This window comes from Euprymna scolopes, chromosome 34 (genome assembly GCF_053919585.1).
Source record: "Euprymna scolopes isolate OS-2025 chromosome 34, ASM5391958v1, whole genome shotgun sequence".
Taxonomy (NCBI): Eukaryota; Metazoa; Mollusca; class Cephalopoda; order Sepiida; family Sepiolidae; genus Euprymna; species Euprymna scolopes.
In genome coordinates this window covers 34,429,006-34,456,789 of record NC_136515.1, presented here as the reverse complement: position 1 = coordinate 34,456,789, position 27,784 = coordinate 34,429,006, and the positions used below count along the sequence as shown (strand labels likewise).

Here is a 27,784-nt window from a genome sequence, read left to right as displayed (position 1 = left end):
TAAAAAATTTAAAATTGGCATCCTCAATTTAAAAACATTTTAAAATTGGCATCCTCAATTTAAAAACATTTTAAAATTGGCATCCTCAATTTAAAACATTTTAAAATTGGCATCCTCAATTTAAAAAATTTAAAATTGGCATCCTCAATTTAAAAACATTTTAAAATTGGCATCCTCAATTTAAAAACATTTTAAAATTGGCATCCTCAATTTAAAAACATTTTAAAATTGGCATCCTCAATTTAAAAACATTTTAAAATTGGCATCCTCAATTTAAAAACATTTTAAAATTGGCATCCTCAATTTAAAAACATTTTAAAATTGGCATCCTCAATTTAAAAAAAATTTAAAATTGGCATCCTCAATTTAAAAACATTTTAAAATTGGCATCCTCAATTTAAAAACATTTTAAAATTGGCATCCTCAATTTAAAAACATTTTAAAATTGGCATCCTCAATTTAAAAACATTTTAAAATTGGCATCCTCAATTTAAAAACATTTTAAAATTCGCATCCTCAATTTAAAAACATTTTAAAATTCGCATCCTCAATTTAAAAACATTTTAAAATTGGCATCCTCAATTTAAAAACATTTTAAAATTGGCATCCTCAATTTAAAAACATTTTAAAATTGGCATCCTCAATTTAAAAAAATTTTAAAATTGGCATCCTCAATTTAAAAACATTTTAAAATTGGCATCCTCAATTTAAAAACATTTTAAAATTGGCATCCTCAATTTAAAAACATTTTAAAATTGGCATCCTCAATTTAAAAACATTTTAAAATTGGCATCCTCAATTTAAAAACATTTTAAAATTGGCATCCTCAATTTAAAAACATTTTAAAATTGGCATCCTCAATTTAAAAACATTTTAAAATTGGCATCCTCAATTTAAAAACATTTTAAAATTGGCATCCTCAATTTAAAAACATTTTAAAATTGGCATCCTCAATTTAAAAAATTTAAAATTGGCATCCTCAATTTAAAAACATTTTAAAATTGGCATCCTCAATTTAAAAACATTTTAAAATTGGCATCCTCAATTTAAAAACATTTTAAAATTGGCATCCTCAATTTAAAAAATTTAAAATTGGCATCCTCAATTTAAAAACATTTTAAAATTGGCATCCTCAATTTAAAAACATTTTAAAATTGGCATCCTCAATTTAAAAACATTTTTAAATTGGCATCCTCAATTTAAAAACATTTTAAAATTGGCATCCTCAATTTAAAAACATTTTAAAATTGGCATCCTCAATTTAAAAAATTTAAAATTGGCATCCTCAATTTAAAAACATTTTAAAATTGGCATCCTCAATTTAAAAACATTTTAAAATTGGCATCCTCAATTTAAAAACATTTTAAAATTGGCATCCTCAATTTAAAAACATTTTAAAATTGGCATCCTCAATTTAAAAAAAATTTAAAATTGGCATCCTCAATTTAAAAACATTTTAAAATTGGCATCCTCAATTTAAAAACATTTTAAAATTGGCATCCTCAATTTAAAAAATTTAAAATTGGCATCCTCAATTTAAAAACATTTTAAAATTGGCATCCTCAATTTAAAAAATTTAAAATTGGCATCCTCAATTTAAAAACATTTTAAAATTCGCATCCTCAATTTAAAAACATTTTAAAATTGGCATCCTCAATTTAAAAACATTTTAAAATTGGCATCCTCAATTTAAAAACATTTTAAAATTGGCATCCTCAATTTAAAAACATTTTAAAATTGGCATCCTCAATTTAAAAACATTTTAAAATTGGCATCCTCAATTTAAAAACATTTTAAAATTGGCATCCTCAATTTAAAAACATTTTAAAATTGGCATCCTCAATTTAAAAACGTTTTAAAATTGGCATCCTCAATTTAAAAAATTTAAAATTGGCATCCTCAATTTAAAAACATTTTAAAATTGGCATCCTCAATTTAAAAACATTTTAAAATTGGCATCCTCAATTTAAAAACATTTTAAAATTGGCATCCTCAATTTAAAAACATTTTAAAATTGGCATCCTCAATTTAAAAAATTTAAAATTGGCATCCTCAATTTAAAAACATTTTAAAATTGGCATCCTCAATTTAAAAAATTTAAAATTGGCATCCTCAATTTAAAAACATTTTAAAATTGGCATCCTCAATTTAAAAAATTTAAAATTGGCATCCTCAATTTAAAAACATTTTAAAATTGGCATCCTCAATTTAAAAACATTTTAAAATTGGCATCCTCAATTTAAAAACATTTTAAAATTGGCATCCTCAATTTAAAAACATTTTAAAATTGGCATCCTCAATTTAAAAACATTTTAAAATTGGCATCCTCAATTTAAAAAAAATTTAAAATTGGCATCCTCAATTTAAAAACATTTTAAAATTGGCATCCTCAATTTAAAAACATTTTAAAATTGGCATCCTCAATTTAAAAACATTTTAAAATTGGCATCCTCAATTTAAAAACATTTTAAAATTGGCATCCTCAATTTAAAAACAATTTAAAATTGGCATCCTCAATTTAAAAACATTTTAAAATTGGCATCCTCAATTTAAAAACATTTTAAAATTGGCATCCTCAATTTAAAAACATTTTAAAATTGGCATCCTCAATTTAAAAACATTTTAAAATTGGCATCCTCAATTTAAAAACATTTTAAAATTGGCATCCTCAATTTAAAAACATTTTAAAATTGGCATCCTCAATTTAAAAACATTTTAAAATTGGCATCCTCAATTTAAAAACATTTTAAAATTGGCATCCTCAATTTAAAAACATTTTAAAATTGGCATCCTCAATTTAAAAACATTTTAAAATTGGCATCCTCAATTTAAAAACATTTTAAAATTGGCATCCTCAATTTAAAAACATTTTAAAATTGGCATCCTCAATTTAAAAACATTTTAAAATTGGCATCCTCAATTTAAAAACATTTTAAAATTGGCATCCTCAATTTAAAAACATTTTAAAATTGGCATCCTCAATTTAAAAACATTTTAAAATTGGCATCCTCAATTTAAAAACATTTTAAAATTGGCATCCTCAATTTAAAAACATTTTAAAATTGGCATCCTCAATTTAAAAACATTTTAAAATTGGCATCCTCAATTTAAAAACATTTTAAAATTGGCATCCTCAATTTAAAAACATTTTAAAATTGGCATCCTCAATTTAAAAACATTTTAAAATTGGCATCCTCAATTTAAAAACATTTTAAAATTCGCATCCTCAATTTAAAAACATTTTAAAATTCGCATCCTCAATTTAAAAACATTTTAAAATTGGCATCCTCAATGTAAAAAATTTAAAATTGGCATCCTCAATTTAAAAACATTTTAAAATTGGCATCCTCAATTTAAAAACATTTTAAAATTGGCATCCTCAATTTAAAAACATTTTAAAATTGGCATCCTCAATTTAAAAAAAATTTAAAATTGGCATCCTCAATTTAAAAACATTTTAAAATTGGCATCCTCAATTTAAAAACATTTTAAAATTGGCATCCTCAATTTAAAAAATTTAAAATTGGCATCCTCAATTTAAAAACATTTTAAAATTGGCATCCTCAATTTAAAAAATTTAAAATTGGCATCCTCAATTTAAAAACATTTTAAAATTGGCATCCTCAATTTAAAAAATTTAAAATTGGCATCCTCAATTTAAAAACATTTTAAAATTGGCATCCTCAATTTAAAAACATTTTAAAATTGGCATCCTCAATTTAAAAACATTTTAAAATTGGCATCCTCAATTTAAAAACATTTTAAAATTGGCATCCTCAATTTAAAAACATTTTAAAATTGGCATCCTCAATTTAAAAACATTTTAAAATTGGCATCCTTAATTTAAAAACATTTTAAAATTGGCATCCTCAATTTAAAAACATTTTAAAATTGGCATCCTCAATTTAAAAACATTTTAAAATTGGCATCCTCAATTTAAAAACATTTTAAAATTGGCATCCTCAATTTAAAAAATTTAAAATTGGCATCCTCAATTTAAAAACATTTTAAAATTGGCATCCTCAATTTAAAAAATTTAAAATTGGCATCCTCAATTTAAAAACATTTTAAAATTGGCATCCTCAATTTAAAAAATTTTAAATTGGCATCCTCAATTTAAAAACTTTTAAAATTGGCATCCTCAATTTAAAAACATTTTAAAATTGGCATCCTCAATTTAAAAACATTTTAAAATTGGCATCCTCAATTTAAAAACATTTTAAAATTGGCATCCTCAATTTAAAAAAAATTTAAAATTGGCATCCTCAATTTAAAAACATTTTAAAATTGGCATCCTCAATTTAAAAACATTTTAAAATTGGCATCCTCAATTTAAAAAATTTAAAATTGGCATCCTCAATTTAAAAACATTTTAAAATTGGCATCCTCAATTTAAAAACATTTTAAAATTGGCATCCTCAATTTAAAAAATTTAAAATTGGCATCCTCAATTTAAAAACATTTTTAAATTGGCATCCTCAATTTAAAAACATTTTTAAATTGGCATCCTCAATTTAAAAACATTTTAAAATTGGCATCCTCAATTTAAAAACATTTTAAAATTGGCATCCTCAATTTAAAAACATTTTAAAATTGGCATCCTCAATTTAAAAAATTTAAAATTGGCATCCTCAATTTAAAAACATTTTAAAATTGGCATCCTCAATTTAAAAACATTTTAAAATTGGCATCCTCAATTTAAAAACATTTTTAAATTGGCATCCTCAATTTAAAAACATTTTAAAATTGGCATCCTCAATTTAAAAACATTTTAAAATTGGCATCCTCAATTTAAAAAATTTAAAATTGGCATCCTCAATTTAAAAACATTTAAAAATTGGCATCCTCAATTTAAAAACATTTTAAAATTGGCATCCTCAATTTAAAAACATTTTAAAATTGGCATCCTCAATTTAAAAACATTTTAAAATTGGCATCCTCAATTTAAAAAAAATTTAAAATTGGCATCCTCAATTTAAAAACATTTTAAAATTGGCATCCTCAATTTAAAAACATTTTAAAATTGGCATCCTCAATTTAAAAAATTTAAAATTGGCATCCTCAATTTAAAAACATTTTAAAATTGGCATCCTCAATTTAAAAAATTTAAAATTGGCATCCTCAATTTAAAAACATTTTAAAATTGGCATCCTCAATTTAAAAAAAATTTAAAATTGGCATCCTCAATTTAAAAACATTTTAAAATTGGCATCCTCAATTTAAAAACATTTTAAAATTGGCATCCTCAATTTAAAAACATTTTAAAATTGGCATCCTCAATTTAAAAACATTTTAAAATTGGCATCCTCAATTTAAAAACATTTTAAAATTGGCATCCTCAATTTAAAAACATTTTAAAATTGGCATCCTCAATTTAAAAACATTTTAAAATTGGCATCCTCAATTTAAAAACATTTTAAAATTGGCATCCTCAATTTAAAAACATTTTAAAATTGGCATCCTCAATTTAAAAACATTTTAAAATTGGCATCCTCAATTTAAAAACATTTTAAAATTGGCATCCTCAATTTAAAAACATTTTAAAATTGGCATCCTCAATTTAAAAACATTTTAAAATTGGCATCCTCAATTTAAAAACATTTTAAAATTGGCATCCTCAATTTAAAAACATTTTAAAATTGGCATCCTCAATTTAAAAACATTTTAAAATTGGCATCCTCAATTTAAAAACATTTTAAAATTGGCATCCTCAATTTAAAAAATTTAAAATTGGCATCCTCAATTTAAAAACATTTTAAAATTGGCATCCTCAATTTAAAAACATTTTAAAATTGGCATCCTCAATTTAAAAACATTTTAAAATTGGCATCCTCAATTTAAAAAATTTAAAATTGGCATCCTCAATTTAAAAACATTTTAAAATTGGCATCCTCAATTTAAAAACATTTTAAAATTGGCATCCTCAATTTAAAAACATTTTTAAATTGGCATCCTCAATTTAAAAACATTTTAAAATTGGCATCCTCAATTTAAAAACATTTTAAAATTGGCATCCTCAATTTAAAAAATTTTAAATTGGCATCCTCAATTTAAAAACATTTTAAAATTGGCATCCTCAATTTAAAAACATTTTAAAATTGGCATCCTCAATTTAAAAACATTTTAAAATTGGCATCCTCAATTTAAAAACATTTTAAAATTGGCATCCTCAATTTAAAAAAAATTTAAAATTGGCATCCTCAATTTAAAAACATTTTAAAATTGGCATCCTCAATTTAAAAACATTTTAAAATTGGCATCCTCAATTTAAAAAATTTAAAATTGGCATCCTCAATTTAAAAACATTTTAAAATTGGCATCCTCAATTTAAAAAATTTAAAATTGGCATCCTCAATTTAAAAACATTTTAAAATTGGCATCCTCAATTTAAAAACATTTTAAAATTGGCATCCTCAATTTAAAAACATTTTAAAATTGGCATCCTCAATTTAAAAACATTTTAAAATTGGCATCCTCAATTTAAAAACATTTTAAAATTGGCATCCTCAATTTAAAAACATTTTAAAATTGGCATCCTCAATTTAAAAACATTTTAAAATTGGCATCCTCAATTTAAAAACATTTTAAAATTGGCATCCTCAATTTAAAAACATTTTAAAATTGGCATCCTCAATTTAAAAAATTTAAAATTGGCATCCTCAATTTAAAAACATTTTAAAATTGGCATCCTCAATTTAAAAACATTTTAAAATTGGCATCCTCAATTTAAAAACATTTTAAAATTGGCATCCTCAATTTAAAAACATTTTAAAATTGGCATCCTCAATTTAAAAACATTTTAAAATTGGCATCCTCAATTTAAAAAAAATTTAAAATTGGCATCCTCAATTTAAAAACATTTTAAAATTGGCATCCTCAATTTAAAAACATTTTAAAATTGGCATCCTCAATTTAAAAAATTTAAAATTGGCATCCTCAATTTAAAAACATTTTAAAATTGGCATCCTCAATTTAAAAACATTTTAAAATTGGCATCCTCAATTTAAAAAATTTAAAATTGGCATCCTCAATTTAAAAACATTTTTAAATTGGCATCCTCAATTTAAAAACATTTTAAAATTGGCATCCTCAATTTAAAAACATTTTAAAATTGGCATCCTCAATTTAAAAACATTTTAAAATTGGCATCCTCAATTTAAAAAATTTAAAATTGGCATCCTCAATTTAAAAACATTTTAAAATTGGCATCCTCAATTTAAAAACATTTTTAAATTGGCATCCTCAATTTAAAAACATTTTTAAATTGGCATCCTCAATTTAAAAACATTTTAAAATTGGCATCCTCAATTTAAAAACATTTTAAAATTGGCATCCTCAATTTAAAAAATTTAAAATTGGCATCCTCAATTTAAAAACATTTAAAAATTGGCATCCTCAATTTAAAAACATTTTAAAATTGGCATCCTCAATTTAAAAACATTTTAAAATTGGCATCCTCAATTTAAAAACATTTTAAAATTGGCATCCTCAATTTAAAAAAAATTTAAAATTGGCATCCTCAATTTAAAAACATTTTAAAATTGGCATCCTCAATTTAAAAACATTTTAAAATTGGCATCCTCAATTTAAAAAATTTAAAATTGGCATCCTCAATTTAAAAACATTTTAAAATTGGCATCCTCAATTTAAAAAATTTAAAATTGGCATCCTCAATTTAAAAACATTTTAAAATTGGCATCCTCAATTTAAAAAAAATTTAAAATTGGCATCCTCAATTTAAAAACATTTTAAAATTGGCATCCTCAATTTAAAAACATTTTAAAATTGGCATCCTCAATTTAAAAACATTTTAAAATTGGCATCCTCAATTTAAAAACATTTTAAAATTGGCATCCTCAATTTAAAAACATTTTAAAATTGGCATCCTCAATTTAAAAACATTTTAAAATTGGCATCCTCAATTTAAAAACATTTTAAAATTGGCATCCTCAATTTAAAAACATTTTAAAATTGGCATCCTCAATTTAAAAACATTTTAAAATTGGCATCCTCAATTTAAAAACATTTTAAAATTGGCATCCTCAATTTAAAAACATTTTAAAATTGGCATCCTCAATTTAAAAACATTTTAAAATTGGCATCCTCAATTTAAAAACATTTTAAAATTGGCATCCTCAATTTAAAAACATTTTAAAATTGGCATCCTCAATTTAAAAACATTTTAAAATTGGCATCCTCAATTTAAAAACATTTTAAAATTGGCATCCTCAATTTAAAAAATTTAAAATTGGCATCCTCAATTTAAAAACATTTTAAAATTGGCATCCTCAATTTAAAAACATTTTAAAATTGGCATCCTCAATTTAAAAACATTTTAAAATTGGCATCCTCAATTTAAAAACATTTTAAAATTGGCATCCTCAATTTAAAAAATTTAAAATTGGCATCCTCAATTTAAAAACATTTTAAAATTGGCATCCTCAATTTAAAAAATTTAAAATTGGCATCCTCAATTTAAAAACATTTTAAAATTGGCATCCTCAATTTAAAAAATTTAAAATTGGCATCCTCAATTTAAAAACATTTTAAAATTGGCATCCTCAATTTAAAAACATTTTAAAATTGGCATCCTCAATTTAAAAACATTTTAAAATTGGCATCCTCAATTTAAAAACATTTTAAAATTGGCATCCTCAATTTAAAAACATTTTAAAATTGGCATCCTCAATTTAAAAAAAATTTAAAATTGGCATCCTCAATTTAAAAACATTTTAAAATTGGCATCCTCAATTTAAAAACATTTTAAAATTGGCATCCTCAATTTAAAAACATTTTAAAATTGGCATCCTCAATTTAAAAACAATTTAAAATTGGCATCCTCAATTTAAAAACATTTTAAAATTGGCATCCTCAATTTAAAAACATTTTAAAATTGGCATCCTCAATTTAAAAACATTTTAAAATTGGCATCCTCAATTTAAAAACATTTTAAAATTGGCATCCTCAATTTAAAAACATTTTAAAATTGGCATCCTCAATTTAAAAACATTTTAAAATTGGCATCCTCAATTTAAAAACATTTTAAAATTGGCATCCTCAATTTAAAAACATTTTAAAATTGGCATCCTCAATTTAAAAACATTTTAAAATTGGCATCCTCAATTTAAAAACATTTTAAAATTGGCATCCTCAATTTAAAAACATTTTAAAATTGGCATCCTCAATTTAAAAACATTTTAAAATTGGCATCCTCAATTTAAAAACATTTTAAAATTGGCATCCTCAATTTAAAAACATTTTAAAATTGGCATCCTCAATTTAAAAACATTTTAAAATTGGCATCCTCAATTTAAAAACATTTTAAAATTGGCATCCTCAATTTAAAAACATTTTAAAATTGGCATCCTCAATTTAAAAACATTTTAAAATTGGCATCCTCAATTTAAAAACATTTTAAAATTGGCATCCTCAATTTAAAAACATTTTAAAATTGGCATCCTCAATTTAAAAACATTTTAAAATTGGCATCCTCAATTTAAAAACATTTTAAAATTGGCATCCTCAATTTAAAAACATTTTAAAATTGGCATCCTCAATTTAAAAACATTTTAAAATTGGCATCCTCAATTTAAAAACATTTTAAAATTGGCATCCTCAATTTAAAAACATTTTAAAATTGGCATCCTCAATTTAAAAACATTTTAAAATTCGCATCCTCAATTTAAAAACATTTTAAAATTGGCATCCTCAATTTAAAAAATTTAAAATTGGCATCCTCAATTTAAAAACATTTTAAAATTGGCATCCTCAATTTAAAAACATTTTAAAATTGGCATCCTCAATTTAAAAACATTTTAAAATTGGCATCCTCAATTTAAAAAAAATTTAAAATTGGCATCCTCAATTTAAAAACATTTTAAAATTGGCATCCTCAATTTAAAAACATTTTAAAATTGGCATCCTCAATTTAAAAAAATTTAAAATTGGCATCCTCAATTTAAAAACATTTTAAAATTGGCATCCTCAATTTAAAAAATTTAAAATTGGCATCCTCAATTTAAAAACATTTTAAAATTGGCATCCTCAATTTAAAAAATTTAAAATTGGCATCCTCAATTTAAAAACATTTTAAAATTGGCATCCTCAATTTAAAAACATTTTAAAATTGGCATCCTCAATTTAAAAACATTTTAAAATTGGCATCCTCAATTTAAAAACATTTTAAAATTGGCATCCTCAATTTAAAAACATTTTAAAATTGGCATCCTCAATTTAAAAACATTTTAAAATTGGCATCCTCAATTTAAAAACATTTTAAAATTGGCATCCTCAATTTAAAAACATTTTAAAATTGGCATCCTCAATTTAAAAACATTTTAAAATTGGCATCCTCAATTTAAAAACATTTTAAAATTGGCATCCTCAATTTAAAAAATTTAAAATTGGCATCCTCAATTTAAAAACATTTAAAAATTGGCATCCTCAATTTAAAAACATTTTAAAATTGGCATCCTCAATTTAAAAACATTTTAAAATTGGCATCCTCAATTTAAAAAATTTTAAATTGGCATCCTCAATTTAAAAACATTTTAAAATTGGCATCCTCAATTTAAAAACATTTTAAAATTGGCATCCTCAATTTAAAAACATTTTAAAATTGGCATCCTCAATTTAAAAACATTTTAAAATTGGCATCCTCAATTTAAAAAAAATTTAAAATTGGCATCCTCAATTTAAAAACATTTTAAAATTGGCATCCTCAATTTAAAAACATTTTAAAATTGGCATCCTCAATTTAAAAAATTTAAAATTGGCATCCTCAATTTAAAAACATTTTAAAATTGGCATCCTCAATTTAAAAACATTTTAAAATTGGCATCCTCAATTTAAAAACATTTTAAAATTGGCATCCTCAATTTAAAAAATTTAAAATTGGCATCCTCAATTTAAAAACATTTTTAAATTGGCATCCTCAATTTAAAAACATTTTAAAATTGGCATCCTCAATTTAAAAACATTTTAAAATTGGCATCCTCAATTTAAAAACATTTTAAAATTGGCATCCTCAATTTAAAAAATTTAAAATTGGCATCCTCAATTTAAAAACATTTTAAAATTGGCATCCTCAATTTAAAAACATTTTAAAATTGGCATCCTCAATTTAAAAACATTTTAAAATTGGCATCCTCAATTTAAAAACATTTTAAAATTGGCATCCTCAATTTAAAAACATTTTAAAATTGGCATCCTCAATTTAAAAACATTTTAAAATTGGCATCCTCAATTTAAAAACATTTTAAAATTGGCATCCTCAATTTAAAAACATTTTAAAATTGGCATCCTCAATTTAAAAACATTTTAAAATTGGCATCCTCAATTTAAAAACATTTTAAAATTGGCATCCTCAATTTAAAAACATTTTAAAATTGGCATCCTCAATTTAAAAACATTTTAAAATTGGCATCCTCAATTTAAAAAATTTAAAATTGGCATCCTCAATTTAAAAACATTTTAAAATTGGCATCCTCAATTTAAAAACATTTTAAAATTGGCATCCTCAATTTAAAAACATTTTAAAATTGGCATCCTCAATTTAAAAAAAATGAAGGCTTTACATCATCATCTCAACTTTGCAATCATCAAAACAATCACATTTGCATTTCAAACAACATCTACTTACAACATTGTTTTACATATTGTTACCATATAAATTAGAATTCTTATTTACTATACTGTTTCTCCATGATAATCATCTCCTTACAGTTGTACAAGGATGAAACAAAGTGAACGTTATTTAAATGGGCCCCATTTTAAATTCCACTCACCTTTTGGGGATCTCTCTTGTGTGTTGTAAAATTATAAATCGGCACATCAACATTTTTCCCTTCCTTCAATCGTTTCAGTGTTTCATACAACAAATCAAAGTCAAACGCATCTGGATGATCAAAGTTGTAATCGTTATGAGCTGCTTTCACGGATTCTTCATAACTCAGCACCTGAATTGCAAAAACAATAAAATAAAAGCGATTCAAAACATTTTTGGAAAAACATTTTACATCTTTCAAGATTATAGAGCTTAATTTATTGCTTATAGATATTTTGTATATGTGTGAGGCTAAACTTTATATATGATACTATATATCACTTCTCTTAATGCATTATCTTTTAATATGCAAATCAAAGAGAGAGTGGATGGAGTTGTGTAGTATCTAATGTATTGTAATATTATCTTCCTAGGCATTATCGTTTTCTTTTTAAGGACATGTATAGTATCTGTTAGTTATTATGATACCATCCTTCCAAGCATTACCTTCTCCTATGGGGGGGGGAGTAGTATAAATATATGGTCATTCATCATATATACTAGTAAAAATATGTGACCAAGTGGAGCATATTTTTACTAGTATAATAAAGATTGTTAATGGAATCATTCTAAGCATTAATTATACGTCTTGACTTAACTACGTTTAATATACCCTTGGATCTTTAATATGCTCGGCCAACTTTTTTTAATCCTGAAATAAGGTACAGTTTTTCCTCTTTGTATTTAGGTTCACTGCAGCATCACATATTGGTTCAGACATAGTCAGCTCCTCAAATGCAATAATTTAAAATTTAACAAAGAATATTTCCTAATGTTTTAGTCTGTTGAAGACAATATTTCATCTATTTTCTCTAGGAGCAAATAAAGATAGCAAATAAAAATTTCTTGACACAAAAGAGGAATTATAGAGAGGGGCAAATAGTTTTGCTTGATGGAGCATAACAGTGTTATTCCTTCATTCACCAGGTGTATTTTGTTATCAATATTTAGATATAGGTTGAGTTGGTGCTATCAGCCATCGTCACTGCATCCTCAAAAAAACTAACCAAGCTTGATGATCCGAAAGTCAACGCTTGAGTGATCTCTTGACTCTTGTTGCTTCAATCACAAACTCAGGTTGGTTGTTGTTATGAACCAGGATTTTCATTGTCTACCACATCGAATTTTCCAACTACAAAAGCAAGTTGAAGCAATTACTTTGTAGACGAACTCTCCTGTTTGATAGCAAAGGGCATGCAGATGTCTTGTGAGTATGACTTATTATTTTGCAAATAAAACATACTTTAAAAAGAGTCAGGATATTCAAGTGCAACCTATGAGTGTTCAAATCAAAATGTTTACCTTATAAAAGGAGTCCATGCTCAATACACTGACCCATGGAACGGCCAGAGATTCAATGATTTTTCTGGCAACAGTTGTCTTTCCTGAAGCACTGCCACCACACAGCCCTAAAAAAAAAAACAACCAAGATACAATTAACACTGGAATTGCAACTATGTGTCTAGGTTTATTTATTGACTTTGCATGTTCTTTTTTTCAAGTTGTAATGATTTTATAAATTCATGAATAGGTAAGAAATTGGGTGAAATTTTGGCAATGTCAGTGTAATCCTTAATATTATTATTATTATTATTGCTTAAGCATTCACAATACTCAATATTTAGAGTAAATACTTTAGAGTCACATACAAACTATTTTATACAAAAATATATTCAATTTGATAACTGCCATATATTTATAGTAAAAATTTTTTATGTTTCAGCTGAGATCCTATTTGAAATCCAGGCCATCAAAATGGATAAAAACAATTTTGCAGATCTTTTTTGTTTTTGTAGGGGGAGGAGAGAGAAAAATAGTATTTATATGCTCTCACTTTTAGTTTGCTCATGCCGATGAGCGCATGCACATTCAGATCTTTTCCTTCTCTCTCAACCACACGTCCCAGTTAATTCATTGCAGAGATTATGTTCCTAGTTATTTGTCTCCCCATGAGGGAAAATTAGATACAAGATCGGTTTTTATGGAAAAGATTTATTTTAAGAAAATGGGAGTGTTATATTAGATATTCATTTACAAGCATAATAAAATAAAATCTTAAAAATACAGTTTTATTTACAGCCACATTTTGCTATGCACACATTTTCAATTAATTAAAAAAAAAAAAAAAAAAAAAACTTTTGTAAATAGTAATACTTCTAACTTTTATCCAGTGGAGAAGTAAATAGAAGTTTTATTTTATGAAAAATAAAAGTTATAAAAAGATTATATATCTTTTAAATGTATTTTCATTTGATTCTTGTTTACACAAAAAAATTGTAACTTAAAATTTAAAAGAATAGTTTTAATTTAAAAAAACAAATTGCATATCTGTCTAACAATTTAAAAAAAAAAGCAACAGTTTTATTTACAAACACATTTTGTTATACATACATTTTTTTGTATATAAAACTGCAAATAAAACCCTTTCTTAAAATAGTAAAACTTTTTTAATAAGAATCTTATCCAAAAATTATAAAAGTGCATATTGTTTTGTTTGTGATTTAATACAACTGGAATTTCAAAAATGCAGTGTTACTGAAAAACTTTTATTTGTTGCTAAATTTAGGTTAAAATCTTCATGATTCTTCCTTGTTCACATCAGTTATTTTTTGTTTCACTTTTTTTCATATTTTTTTCGTAAGTTCAAATTAATTTAAATAATTTAATAATTATTCACATAATATTTGAATTTCTATTCAACATTTTTTCTGTAATCAATTCTATTTTCACTAATAATTATAACTAATAAATTCCAACGAAAAACAATTCCCAAAACATTATTTTAATTATGTTGACTATAAACCTTTCAGAAATATTAATGTTCCAATTGTATTATATATAATTTAAATACAAGTAAAAAAAACATAATACTCAATTAAAATTGTTGATTGCAATACAGAGTGGTCCCTACTGGATTACCCCAAATACAGCCTGAAGAGAAGTTTTGTCTATTGTTGAAACGGATCAACAAATCTGATTTGAGTTTTAGAAACTTTTTTTTGCTTTATTATTCTTTCTTCAAACATCATTAGAACATTCATTTTTCTGAAAAGTTTGCAACCAATGTAATTGAAATAATAAAGTAATAAACGAAATAGTGTCATTCTTTTAGAAAATCAGAATTTGATTTTCAATATTCCAATAAAATCAATGCTTTCTGAAGCAAGAAAACTATTTCTAATAATATGCCCCCCTCCTCCGCCCCATTTGAAAATTCAAATAAATCCAATTTGCATTAACTTTGATCTCATGTCATACAACATTAATGAAGCAAGATTGAATTTCAATCTCGCAAGCCTTAAAAACATTTTCTAGAATCAAAATGATGGAAGGGAATTTGATCAAAATAAGGATTCTAGACATAAGTTTTATAAATCATTACATATTAATTTTAAGAAATAGTGTTCTTGTTTTAGAAAGCATTTTTTTTTTATATTGGAATTTTCAATTGTTAAAATAAATAAACCATTAGAAAACCATCCAGTTGAATTGTGTTTTATTGTTTTTTCAATTTGATTTTCAAAGATATACTCCTTTATCAGAATTTCAAATACTGTATCTTTATTCAGAGTGAAACTATCCAAAATAGACTTTCTTGGGCGAGGATCAAACTGTAGTATCTTTTCTGTCCATAGTCAGTGGCGATAAAATCCTTCTTGATTAGGGTAATTTTTATTGGAGAGCTAGATAAAAATGTGACCTAGTGTCTAACTTTACCCTCATGAGAAACCAAATAAATAGGGAACTTTGGTGTGAAATTACATCTATAAATATAAAAGCAAAAATGTATGTATGTATGTATGTGTGGGAGTGTGTTCGCTTTTTCTGTGTGTCTACAAAAGACTTCTTTCAGAGAAGCGGTCGCTCCTTTCACAACTTTTTAAAACTTTTTATATCACATATAAATCGTAATATCTCACAGTTAACAACGAAGCTCGCCTGTCTATTTAATTTGCTCGATTTCGGGAAGATAAATATTCAACATTTGTCGCTCGCTGCATGTGGGTTAGTCTTTTTCCTATAACATCTTGGGGGGGGGGGGAAGCGTTCAGCAGTAAATGAAATCCCGCAGTCAAACTTGACCTCATTAACTCATTAAAACGGGCACCTGCTAAATCCAAGTAATTAAATAAATTCAAACGTGTTTCCGTTAGCATCTCGCGGTGGGGCAATGGTTAACATCGCACGCTTTTTTTTTTCACACTTTAATTTACAACTTTGCCTCAAGGGTTTGGGTTCGATCCTCATACTTACTTTTTTTTTAACCCCCACACACCTCCAAACACTTGGGCAACGCCGGGTACCCTTCGCTAGTCTATATATATAAAAGCGAAAATGTGTGTATGTATGTTCGCTTTTTGTGTATGTCCAAGAAAGGCTTTTTTCAGAGAAACGGTCAGTCGGTTCACAACTTCTTAAAACTTTTTATATCTATATATATAAAAAGGCAAAATGTGTGTGACCATTTTGTGTATGTCTTGCAAAAGCTTCTTTCGCACACGCTCCCGGGAGGGGGGGTACTATCTCTTACAACTGTTTATATACCCCCTATATAATATCTACGATTTGGGAAAGTGCGTAGCATTTAGATTTACTTACGTCGACTTTTACAAAATTATTGCTATTTTGGCTTCTCACGTGTTGATTGGGCTTTTTTGTATAAAAAGCGAAACTAATTCAAAGCTAACATGGTGTTCTTGGCACCGCGCCGGGAACGTCCACAAGCAATCAGCTTTGATCTTCTGGACAATCCCCTTTAAATGGGGAGCCGGTTTTCCCTCCACCATCATCTTGGGGAAGCGAAAACTGCCCTGCATTGAAACAAAGTAAACAACCCCAAAAAGCTTTCCAGCATTAAATAAAATACTGCTATGTCATCTCGTAACGCTCCCGCGATGACCTCATTTAGCGGCTATCTGTCAATCAAACCTCTTTCACTCGCTTTATAAGCCTTATTTTAACATTCTAATCAATTCCTCTTACTCCTGGCCTAGACGGTTAAGTGGTTGGCATTTGTTTCACCTCCGCATCAAGGCTTCAGAGTTCAATCCCATCTCCCGACCAATCTATTATTTTTCTTTTACATCTTTAAACACCCAGGTAATGTTTTTTTTTTTTACTTCGCTTATTCTTTAGTTTACCACCCCTATACACACAGCGTTTTTTTTTTTTTTTTGGTTTTTCCGATTTTTTTAACATCATTTCAGGGTTATTAATTACCCCCCCCCCCATACACACACCTACAAACACCCGGGCAACGCCGGGTACCCTGCTAGTCACATATAAATCATAATATCTGCGAGTTAACAACGGAGCTTGCCTGCCTATTTAATTTGCTCGACTTTGGGAAGATAAATATTCAACATTTGTCGCTCGCCGCGTGTGGATTAGGCTTTTTCCTATAATAAAAGCGACACTCATTCTGATGGTATTTTCTGGCTATTGCCGGAAATGTCCAAAAGCAATCAGATTTAATCAATGTGGAAATATTTTCCTTATATCAGACAATTGCTATTCAATTTGGACAAGGGGAGCTGCCCCCTCCCCAACATCTTGGGAAAATAAAAATAAAAAAAAGCGCTCCCGCAGTAAATGAAATACTATCCCGTAGTCAAAGTTGACCTCATTAATTCATTAAAACATGCACCTGCCAAATCTAAGTAATTAAATAAATTCAAACGTGTTTCCGTTAGTATCGCGCGGTGGCCCAATGGTTAACGTTGCACTTTTTTTCACATTTAATTTCCAACTTCGCCTCAAGTGTTCGGGTTCAATCCTCATACTCATCTACCAAAATTTTTTTTTATTTTTTACCCCCCCAGAGTTTTGATTTACCTCCAAACACCCAGGCAACACTGGATACCCTAAGCTAGTTTATATAGAAAGAAAGAAGCATGGGAGAGAGAATTTTATAAGAAAGACGTTACACTTTTTCACTCTATTGTACCATGCTATTGTTAAATATATGAATACATTAAAAAGTATTACCAATGACAAAGGCGTCTTTAAGCTGTCCCTGAGAGTCATACCACGGAGGACGTCCAGCTGTGTATAAAGTACGTGTTGCCGTCTGCACGACGCGGTCACTTGTTGATGATGAGCTGGTGGTACGGACCCGTTTAATACGAGTCTTAAGCGGACTTTTGGACAGTTTGTTGGGGGATAATGGTTGTCCAATGGCCAGTTCATCATGGTATGGCCGCACTACCACACCTATCTCCTCACCACTACCACTACCACTGAAAAATAAATAAATAAAACATATTCCACATGAGCACATGACTTTGACCAACTGAAACAATTACATTTTGTAGAAAATAAATATCCATAAAAAATTTTGGTCATGTTTGCATAGACCCGATAAGCTTTAAAATCTAAAATATCTTATAGCATTTAAAGTTATCTTGTCGGATTTCCAAAGTCAGATCCAAATAGCAATCGTTTAACATATCGCTATTTAATTCGGACTAGCCTACTTTTTCATTTTATCCTTCCACTATGTTATTGATATAAACATTTTTATTTCATTTGTTTTACTGAAAAAACTTATTCTGACTCAGAAAACTGTTTGAGTGAAGACATTTTTCCTAACTCATCAAATATTGTGTTTCTTAATTTTTGAGATGAGGATTGATAATCCATATTTTTTTTGAGATGAGGATTGATAATCCATATTATTTTGAGATGAGGATTGATAATCCATATTATTTTGAGATGAGGATTGATAATCCATATTATTTGAGATGAGGATTGATAATCCATATTATTTGAGATGAGGATTGATAATCCATATTTTTTTGATTATTCAGATTACCGTTTTCATCTTTAATGTTATTCACACAACGTTTCAATTGATGTAACCTTTGGCCTCCAGGTGTATCTTGTAGAACTCAGGAATTTTTCTGTTGAATGTGGGAATCTGCACGAAATTCTGAATGGAACCCTTCATTTTATTTACAGAGATATCATACTCTCGTTCTGTCAGCCAAACACACCTGTATAAGGTCGGAGGTTACATTGATTCAAACTTTGTGAAAATAACACTAAATATGGAAACAATAGTCATGATAATCCAAATAATACTAATCGCCAAATATTCTTAAACATTAAAGGGAAGTAATCATGTACAGTTATTTCTGAAAAAATACAGAAAAATGTTATATTTCAACATTAAAGGGAATTTTCTACATTAATTACACATTATTTATCCTTGAATTAACTTCAAGTATTAAAACGAAACATTTAACTTCTGCCTCAAAATATTTGGATTTTGATTGCAAAATTAAAGTGACTAAAAATGATTAACAACTTATAAAAACAACCTTTTCTAATATGAAAATGAACATAAAAATTATTTACAATTTTCAAAAAGTTCAAATGTTTAATTTTTTTTTTTTTTTACTATTGTATTATATATTTTTTGCTATTGTATTATATATTTTTTGCTATTGTATTATATATTTTTTACTATTGTATTATATATTTTTTACTATTGTATTATATATTTTTTACTATTGTATTATATATTTTTTACTATTGTATTATATATTTTTTGCTATTGTATTATATATTTTTTGTTATTGTATTATATATTTTTTGCTATTGTATTATATATTTTTTACTATTGTATTATATATTTTTTGCTATTGTATTATATATTTTTTACTATTGTATTATGATATTTCAACCGATGTGCCTCCGGCCTTCTTCAAGTGTATGCTTTTATACAGTATTTAATATTTTATGAACTCATCTCAATCATCAGCCAATAAAGTTGAAGTTATACAAATAATCAACAAACTTAAACATGGAAGAAAAAGAAAAAAACAGGGGCTGGAATGAAAAAGTTAGCAAATTCATTGTGATTAAAATTGGTGCACTTCAACTAAAAACTACGTTTTTAAGTGATGAAAAATACCTCGAACATTCACAAAAAATATGGGTAAATATAGGGATACGTTACAACAGAACACCAACCACTCTAATTTGTTTTTTTAGGAGTAATCGAGGTCGCTGACAACAAATCTGATACTCAAACCCGGGACAAATTTACTGTTTCCATGGTATTAACCCCTGAACTACTTTCCGCCATTTTACAGCTTCTGTTTACGCATGCATGCATGCGGAAGCATAAACGCCAGCTTCACCTAGCAAACTGCCTTCTCAAATGACGTACCAATCTTCCGCGGAAAATTTAAAATTAGATGAAAAAGAAATAAAACAAGAAAAGAAAAGCATTCAAAGTTGGAAGGGGGGGGGGTAATTTATTTTATTTTTTACAGAACATAGAATTTTCTAATTTTCAAAAATACATTATAGCACTTTTTGAGTGGAAAATTTAAATTTAGCTGAAAAAGAAATAAAACAAGAAAAAAGCACTTCAAGTTGGGGAGGGGTAATTTAATTGTTTTGCTTTTTTTCCTGGAACATTGAATTTTCAAATTTTCAAAAAATACATAATAGCACTTTTTGAGTGGAAAAATTATGGACTGATATTTTTTAATGACTTACAATTAAAGAAAAATACAACAAAATATGGTATGTATTTTTGGTACTGTGCTATATTAAAATAGTTTTTTCAGGGTAAATTCAAATTTCACAAGATCCCCCCTTTTTTTTTTTTTTTTTTTAAATTGTTAGGTGGAAGCACAGAATAGTTACAAAACATGTTAAGAGTGGTTTTACCATGTTATCACCTAGAAAAATCTTTAAAAAATACGATGCTGATGTATTTTTGGTACCGCAAGTGAATAAAAATCAGATTCACTGTCAGCGACCTCGATTACCCCAACAAAAAATAAAAAGTGAGTAAAAACACTAAACATTTAAGTCTGTGTAACAAAATAATTTTAATAAAACTTTTTTTTTGAACAAATAAATAATTTAAATAAAACATTTTTCCAATTAAAGCAACTCTGAAAGGTGAACAACAAATTAATTATTTAAATAAAACAGTATTTTGTATGAAAAATAAATAAAACAACAAAAGAAAAATACTCAAGTTGGTTGGGGGGGGGGGTCAGAACAGTTTTTTTTTTTTTTGCATTGGGCAGACAATTTAAAAAATGCATTGTAACACTTTTGGGGTGGAATAATTACGGAATGACTTTTTCCGCGTTAAAGAACAATTTGAAGAAGATAAAAATGGATAAAAGTGAGTAAAAACCGAAATCCACCAAGTATATGTCAGCTGAATAGATGTTACAATTTTATCTTTTTTTTTTCCGGACAAATAAATGACTTAAATACAAACATTAAAACAAATAAATGACTTAAATACAAACATTAAAACAAATAAATGACAAAAATACAAACATTAAAACAAATAAATGACATAAATACAAACATTAAAACAAATAAATGACATAAATACAAACATTAAAACAAATAAATGACTCAAATACAAACATTAAAACAAATAAATGACTCAAATACAAACATTAAAACAAATAAATGATATAAATACAAACATTAAAACAAATAAATGACAAAAATACAAACATTAAAACAAATAAATGACATAAATACAAACATTAAAACAAATAAATGACATAAATACAAACATTAAAATAAATAAATGACTCAAATACAAACATTAAAACAAATAAATGACATAAATACAAACATTAAAACAAATAAATGACATAAATACAAACATTAAAACAAATAAATGACTCAAATACAAACATTAAAACAAATAAATGACTCAAATACAAACATTAAAACAAATAAATGACATAAATACAAACATTAAAACAAATAAATGACATAAATACAAACATTAAAACAAATAAATGACAAAAATACAAACATTAAAACAAATAAATGACTCAAATACAAACATTAAAACAAATAAATGACTCAAATACAAACATTAAAACAAATAAATGACTCAAATAAAAACATTAAAACAAATAAATGACATAAATACAAACATTAAAACAAATAAATGACATAAATACAAACAGTAAAACAAATAAATGACTCAAATACAAACATTAAAACAAATAAATGACTCAAAAACATTAAAACAAATAAATGACATAAATACAAACATTAAAACAAATAAATGACATAAATACAAACATTAAAACAAATAAATGACATAAATACAAACATTAAAACAAATAAATGACTCAAATACAAACATTAAAACAAATAAATGACATAAATACAAACATTAAAACAAATAAATGACTCAAATACAAACATTAAAACAAATAAATGACATAAATACAAACATTAAAACAAATAAATGACATAAATACAAACATTAAAACAAATAAATGACATAAATACAAACATTAAAACAAATAAATGACTCAAATACAAACATTAAAACAAATAAATGACTCAAATACAAACATTAAAACAAATAAATGACATAAATACAAACATTAAAACAAATAAATGACATAAATACAAACATTAAAACAAATAAATGACATAAATACAAACATTAAAACAAATAAATGACATAAATACAAACATTAAAACAAATAAATGACAAAAATACAAACATTAAAACAAATAAATGACATAAATACAAACATTAAAACAAATAAATGACATAAATACAAACATTGAAACAAATAAATGACAAAAATACAAACATTAAAACAAATAAATGACATAAATACAAACATTAAAACAAATAAATGACATAAATACAAACATTAAAACAAATAAATGACATAAATACAAACATTAAAACAAATAAATGACATAAATACAAACATTAAAACAAATGACATAAATACAAACATTAAAACAAATAAATGACTCAAATACAAACATTAAAACAAATAAATGACATAAATACAAACATTAAAACAAATAAATGACATAAATACAAACATTAAAACAAATAAATGACATAAATACAAACATTAAAACAAATAAATGACAAAAATACAAACATTAAAACAAATAAATGACAAAAATACAAACATTAAAACAAATAAATGACAAAAATACAAACATTAAAACAAATAAATGATAAAAATACAAACATTAAAACAAATAAATGACTCAAATACAAACATTAAAACAAATAAATGACTTAAATACAAACATTAAAACAAATAAATGACATAAATACAAACATTAAAACAAATAAATGACATAAATACAAACATTAAAACAAATAAATGACATAAATACAAACATTAAAACAAATAAATGACAAAAATACAAACATTAAAACAAATAAATGACAAAAATACAAACATTAAAACAAATGACATAAATACAAACATTAAAACAAATAAATGACTCAAATACAAAAATTAAAACAAATAAATGACAAATACAAACATTAAAACAAATAAATGACAAAAATACAAACATTAAAACAAATAAATGACATAAATACAAACATTAAAACAAATAAATGACATAAATACAAACATTAAAACAAATAAATGACATAAATACAAACATTAAAACAAATAAATGACATAAATACAAACATTAAAACAAATAAATGACATAAATACAAACATTAAAACAAATAAATGACATAAATACAAACATTAAAACAAATAAATGACATAAATACAAACATTAAAACAAATAAATGACATAAATACAAACATTAAAACAAATAAATGACATAAATACAAACATTAAAACAAATAAATGACATAAATACAAACATTAAAACAAATAAATGACATAAATACAAACATTAAAACAAATAAATGACATAAATACAAACATTAAAACAAATAAATGACATAAATACAAACATTAAAACAAATAAATGACATAAATACAAACATTAAAACAAATAAATGACATAAATACAAACATTAAAACAAATAAATGACATAAATACAAACATTAAAACAAATAAATGACATAAATACAAACATTAAAACAAATAAATGACATAAATACAAACATTAAAACAAATAAATGACATAAATACAAACATTAAAACAAATAAATGACATAAATACAAACATTAAAACAAATAAATGACATAAATACAAACATTAAAACAAATAAATGACATAAATACAAACATTAAAACAAATAAATGACATAAATACAAACATTAAAACAAATAAATGACATAAATACAAACATTAAAACAAATAAATGACATAAATACAAACATTAAAACAAATAAATGACATAAATACAAACATTAAAACAAATAAATGACATAAATACAAACATTAAAACAAATAAATGACTCAAATACAAACATTAAAACAAATAAATGACATAAATACAAACATTAAAACAAATAAATGACATAAATACAAACATTAAAACAAATAAATGACATAAATACAAACATTAAAACAAATAAATGACATAAATACAAACATTAAAACAAATAAATGACATAAATACAAACATTAAAACAAATAAATGACATAAATACAAACATTAAAACAAATAAATGACTCAAATACAAACATTAAAACAAATAAATGACATAAATACAAACATTAAAACAAATAAATGACAAATACAAACATTAAAACAAATAAATGACATAAATACAAACATTAAAACAAATAAATGACATAAATACAAACATTAAAACAAATAAATGACATAAATACAAACATTAAAACAAATAAATGACATAAATACAAACATTAAAACAAATAAATGACTCAAATACAAACATTAAAACAAATAAATGACATAAATACAAACATTAAAACAAATAAATGACTCAAATACAAACATTAAAACAAATAAATGACTCAAATACAAACATTAAAACAAATAAATGACATAAATACAAACATTAAAACAAATAAATGACATAAATACAAACATTAAAACAAATAAATGACATAAATACAAACATTAAAACAAATAAATGACTCAAATACAAACATTAAAACAAATAAATGACATAAATACAAACATTAAAACAAATAAATGACATAAATACAAACATTAAAACAAATAAATGACATAAATACAAACATTAAAACAAATAAATGACATAAATACAAACATTAAAACAAATAAATGACATAAATACAAACATTAAAACAAATAAATGACATAAATACAAACATTAAAACAAATAAATGACATAAATACAAACATTAAAACAAATAAATGACATAAATACAAACATTAAAACAAATAAATGACATAAATACAAACATTAAAAAAAAAAAATGACTCAAATACAAACATTAAAACAAATAAATGACATAAATACAAACATTAAAACAAATAAATGACATAAATACAAACATTAAAACAAATAAATGACATAAATACAAACATTAAAACAAATAAATGACATAAATACAAACATTAAAACAAATAAATAACATAAATACAAACATTAAAACAAATAAATGACATAAATACAAACATTAAAACAAATAAATGACATAAATACAAACATTAAAACAAATAAATGACATAAATACAAACATTAAAACAAATAAATGACTCAAATACAAACATTAAAACAAATAAATGACATAAATACAAACATTAAAACAAATAAATGACATAAATACAAACATTAAAACAAATAAATGACATAAATACAAACATTAAAACAAATAAACGACATAAATACAAACATTAAAACAAATAAATGACTCAAATACAAACATTAAAACAAATAAATGACATAAATACAAACATTAAAACAAATAAATGACATAAATACAAACATTAAAACAAATAAATGACATAAATACAAACATTAAAACAAATAAATGACATAAATACAAACATTAAAACAAATAAATGACATAAATACAAACATTAAAACAAATAAATGACATAAATACAAACATTAAAACAAATAAATGACATAAATACAAACATTAAAACAAATAAATGACTCAAATACAAACATTAAAACAAATAAATGACATAAATACAAACATTAAAACAAATAAATGACATAAATACAAACATTAAAACAAATAAATGACATAAATACAAACATTAAAACAAATAAATGACATAAATACAAACATTAAAATTCATTTTTAATATTTATGTCTGTAAATGCGGATGCAGGTACATTTTTAAAAATTCTGTGAAAAAATTGTGTAAAATCGTATCAAGCTCGTCCTTCAGTCTTCTTATAAAAAGATATCTCGACAGATATTGGCGTAAATAGGTTGGACGAATACCAGGTCTCTTGACCCATTCCTTCACATCACGCCACAGCCTCTCCATATTTTGGGTATGCATTTCCAGGTCTTGTGGATTAACAAAATTCTCAGAGTGATTAATTGTATAATGTTTGAACGAATGCTGTTGGATCTTATTATACGCTCTCCATGAATCACTGTCTATGATAGACTCAGGCTGAATATATTTTTTTATTAATGGAATTAGGGTTTCCTCATTTCTTCTTTCTTCTGGTTCTAAGAGTGGGACGATAAAACTACGTTTAGAAACGTGTTCAATTCCCCCAAACAGCCAAATTTGCTTGAGAATGGGTCCTCTGTAATACTTCCTATGAACGAGGAGGGTATCGTCTATTTCGACTTGTACACCGACACCTCCTATTAGTTTTTTATCCACTCATCAGTGATTTCAGAACATAAGGATCTCCAGTCTACTGATGTTGTCATAAATATTTCCAAATTACGTGTGACTGTCATGGCTCATGAATAGCTAAAGAAATTATTAGCGAATAAAATCAGTTTCCACGCAGGAATGAGCATCTTCTCGAAAAATGTACCTTTTCTGTCACTCACTGTGAAGCCACAATGTCTTCTTTTTTGGAACCACCACGGTACTTGTGCAACGCCACATAGCATTACTGCTCCCAAATAAACACAGTCTCTTACACTTTGGACATGATACTTGTTGGAGTAAGATATGATGTTCTCTCAAAAATTCCTGAGCTTCCGTGTCATTTTTATAAAATTTGGCTATTGCATCATAATAATAGAATGTGCATGACTGGCAAGATTCCATGTTCACAAAGTTGGTTTAGAAACTAAAATGTCCGAAAATAGTCCCTAGAAACAGACCCCTCCTCTCACTGGTACCTGCAAAACAGTGCTTGCGGCTAATTTGCAAGGAAATTCATACACCAAACAGAGCACTGTGGTGTAATGTTTCCAAGTGAACAAAAATTCATGAGCTGTATCATTTTTTTAGCTTTTTCTTTTTTTTTTTTTTGGGTAAAATTTGGCTATTTGTACATGCATGACTGCTAGAGTCCATTTTCACAATGTTGGTTTAAAAACTAAAATGGCTGGAAACAGATCCCCACGGCGCGAAATCGCGGAATGGGTGAAATCGTGTTTTTCAAGTAAATTGTAAATTACTTATACTCCCCACCCCTCAAAAGCTAACAACATAAATCTTGTATCTATCTAAAGATTTTAGTGTTTTTACTCACTTTCAAATGTTTATGCTTTAGATAATGTTGTGCTTTAGGTGATAACATGGTAAAAAGTGGCCGCGATTCCAGAACTAAACTAAATACTGTTAGAACCCACTCCATAAATGTCACCATGACATTTATAAGATAGATTGGTGTATTTTTGGTATTGTGCTGATATAACGTTATTTCGAAAACCACTCTTAACATGTTTTGTAACTATTCTGTGCTTCCACCTAACAATTTAAAAAAAAAAAAAAAGAGAAAAAAAAGGATCTTGTGAAATTTGAATTTAACCTGAAAAAACTATTTTAATAGTACTAAAAATACATAAGCACCATATTTTGTTGTATTTTTCTTTAATTGTAAGTCATAATTTTTTCCACCCAAAAAGGGCTATAATGTACTTTTTGAAAATTTGAAAATTCAATGTTCCAGGAAAAAAAAAAAAAAAACAATTAAATTACCCCTCCCCCTCCTCAACTTGGAGTGCTTTCCTTATCTTGTTTTATTTCTTTTTCAGCTAAATTTAAATTTTTCACCCAAAAAGTGCTATAATGCATTTTTGAAAGTTCTATGTTCTGGGGAAAAAAAAAAAAAAATTACCCCCC

The 27,784-nt window shown here is 25.2% G+C and overlaps 1 protein-coding gene across 1 annotated transcript in view; it reads right to left on the bottom strand.

Moving 5' to 3' along the window:
* Positions 1-27,784, bottom strand: part of LOC145259231 (uridine-cytidine kinase-like 1) — a 124,690-nt gene that overhangs the window by 11,440 nt on the left and 85,466 nt on the right. Inside the window, exons 2-4 of the mRNA XM_080117072.1 lie at positions 17,813-18,063; positions 13,127-13,233; positions 11,787-11,957 (exon numbers count right to left, since the gene is read on the bottom strand). Coding sequence (XP_079973198.1) covers positions 11,787-11,957; positions 13,127-13,233; positions 17,813-18,063 — 529 coding nt within the window. The remainder of the gene's footprint in view (positions 1-11,786; positions 11,958-13,126; positions 13,234-17,812; positions 18,064-27,784) is intronic.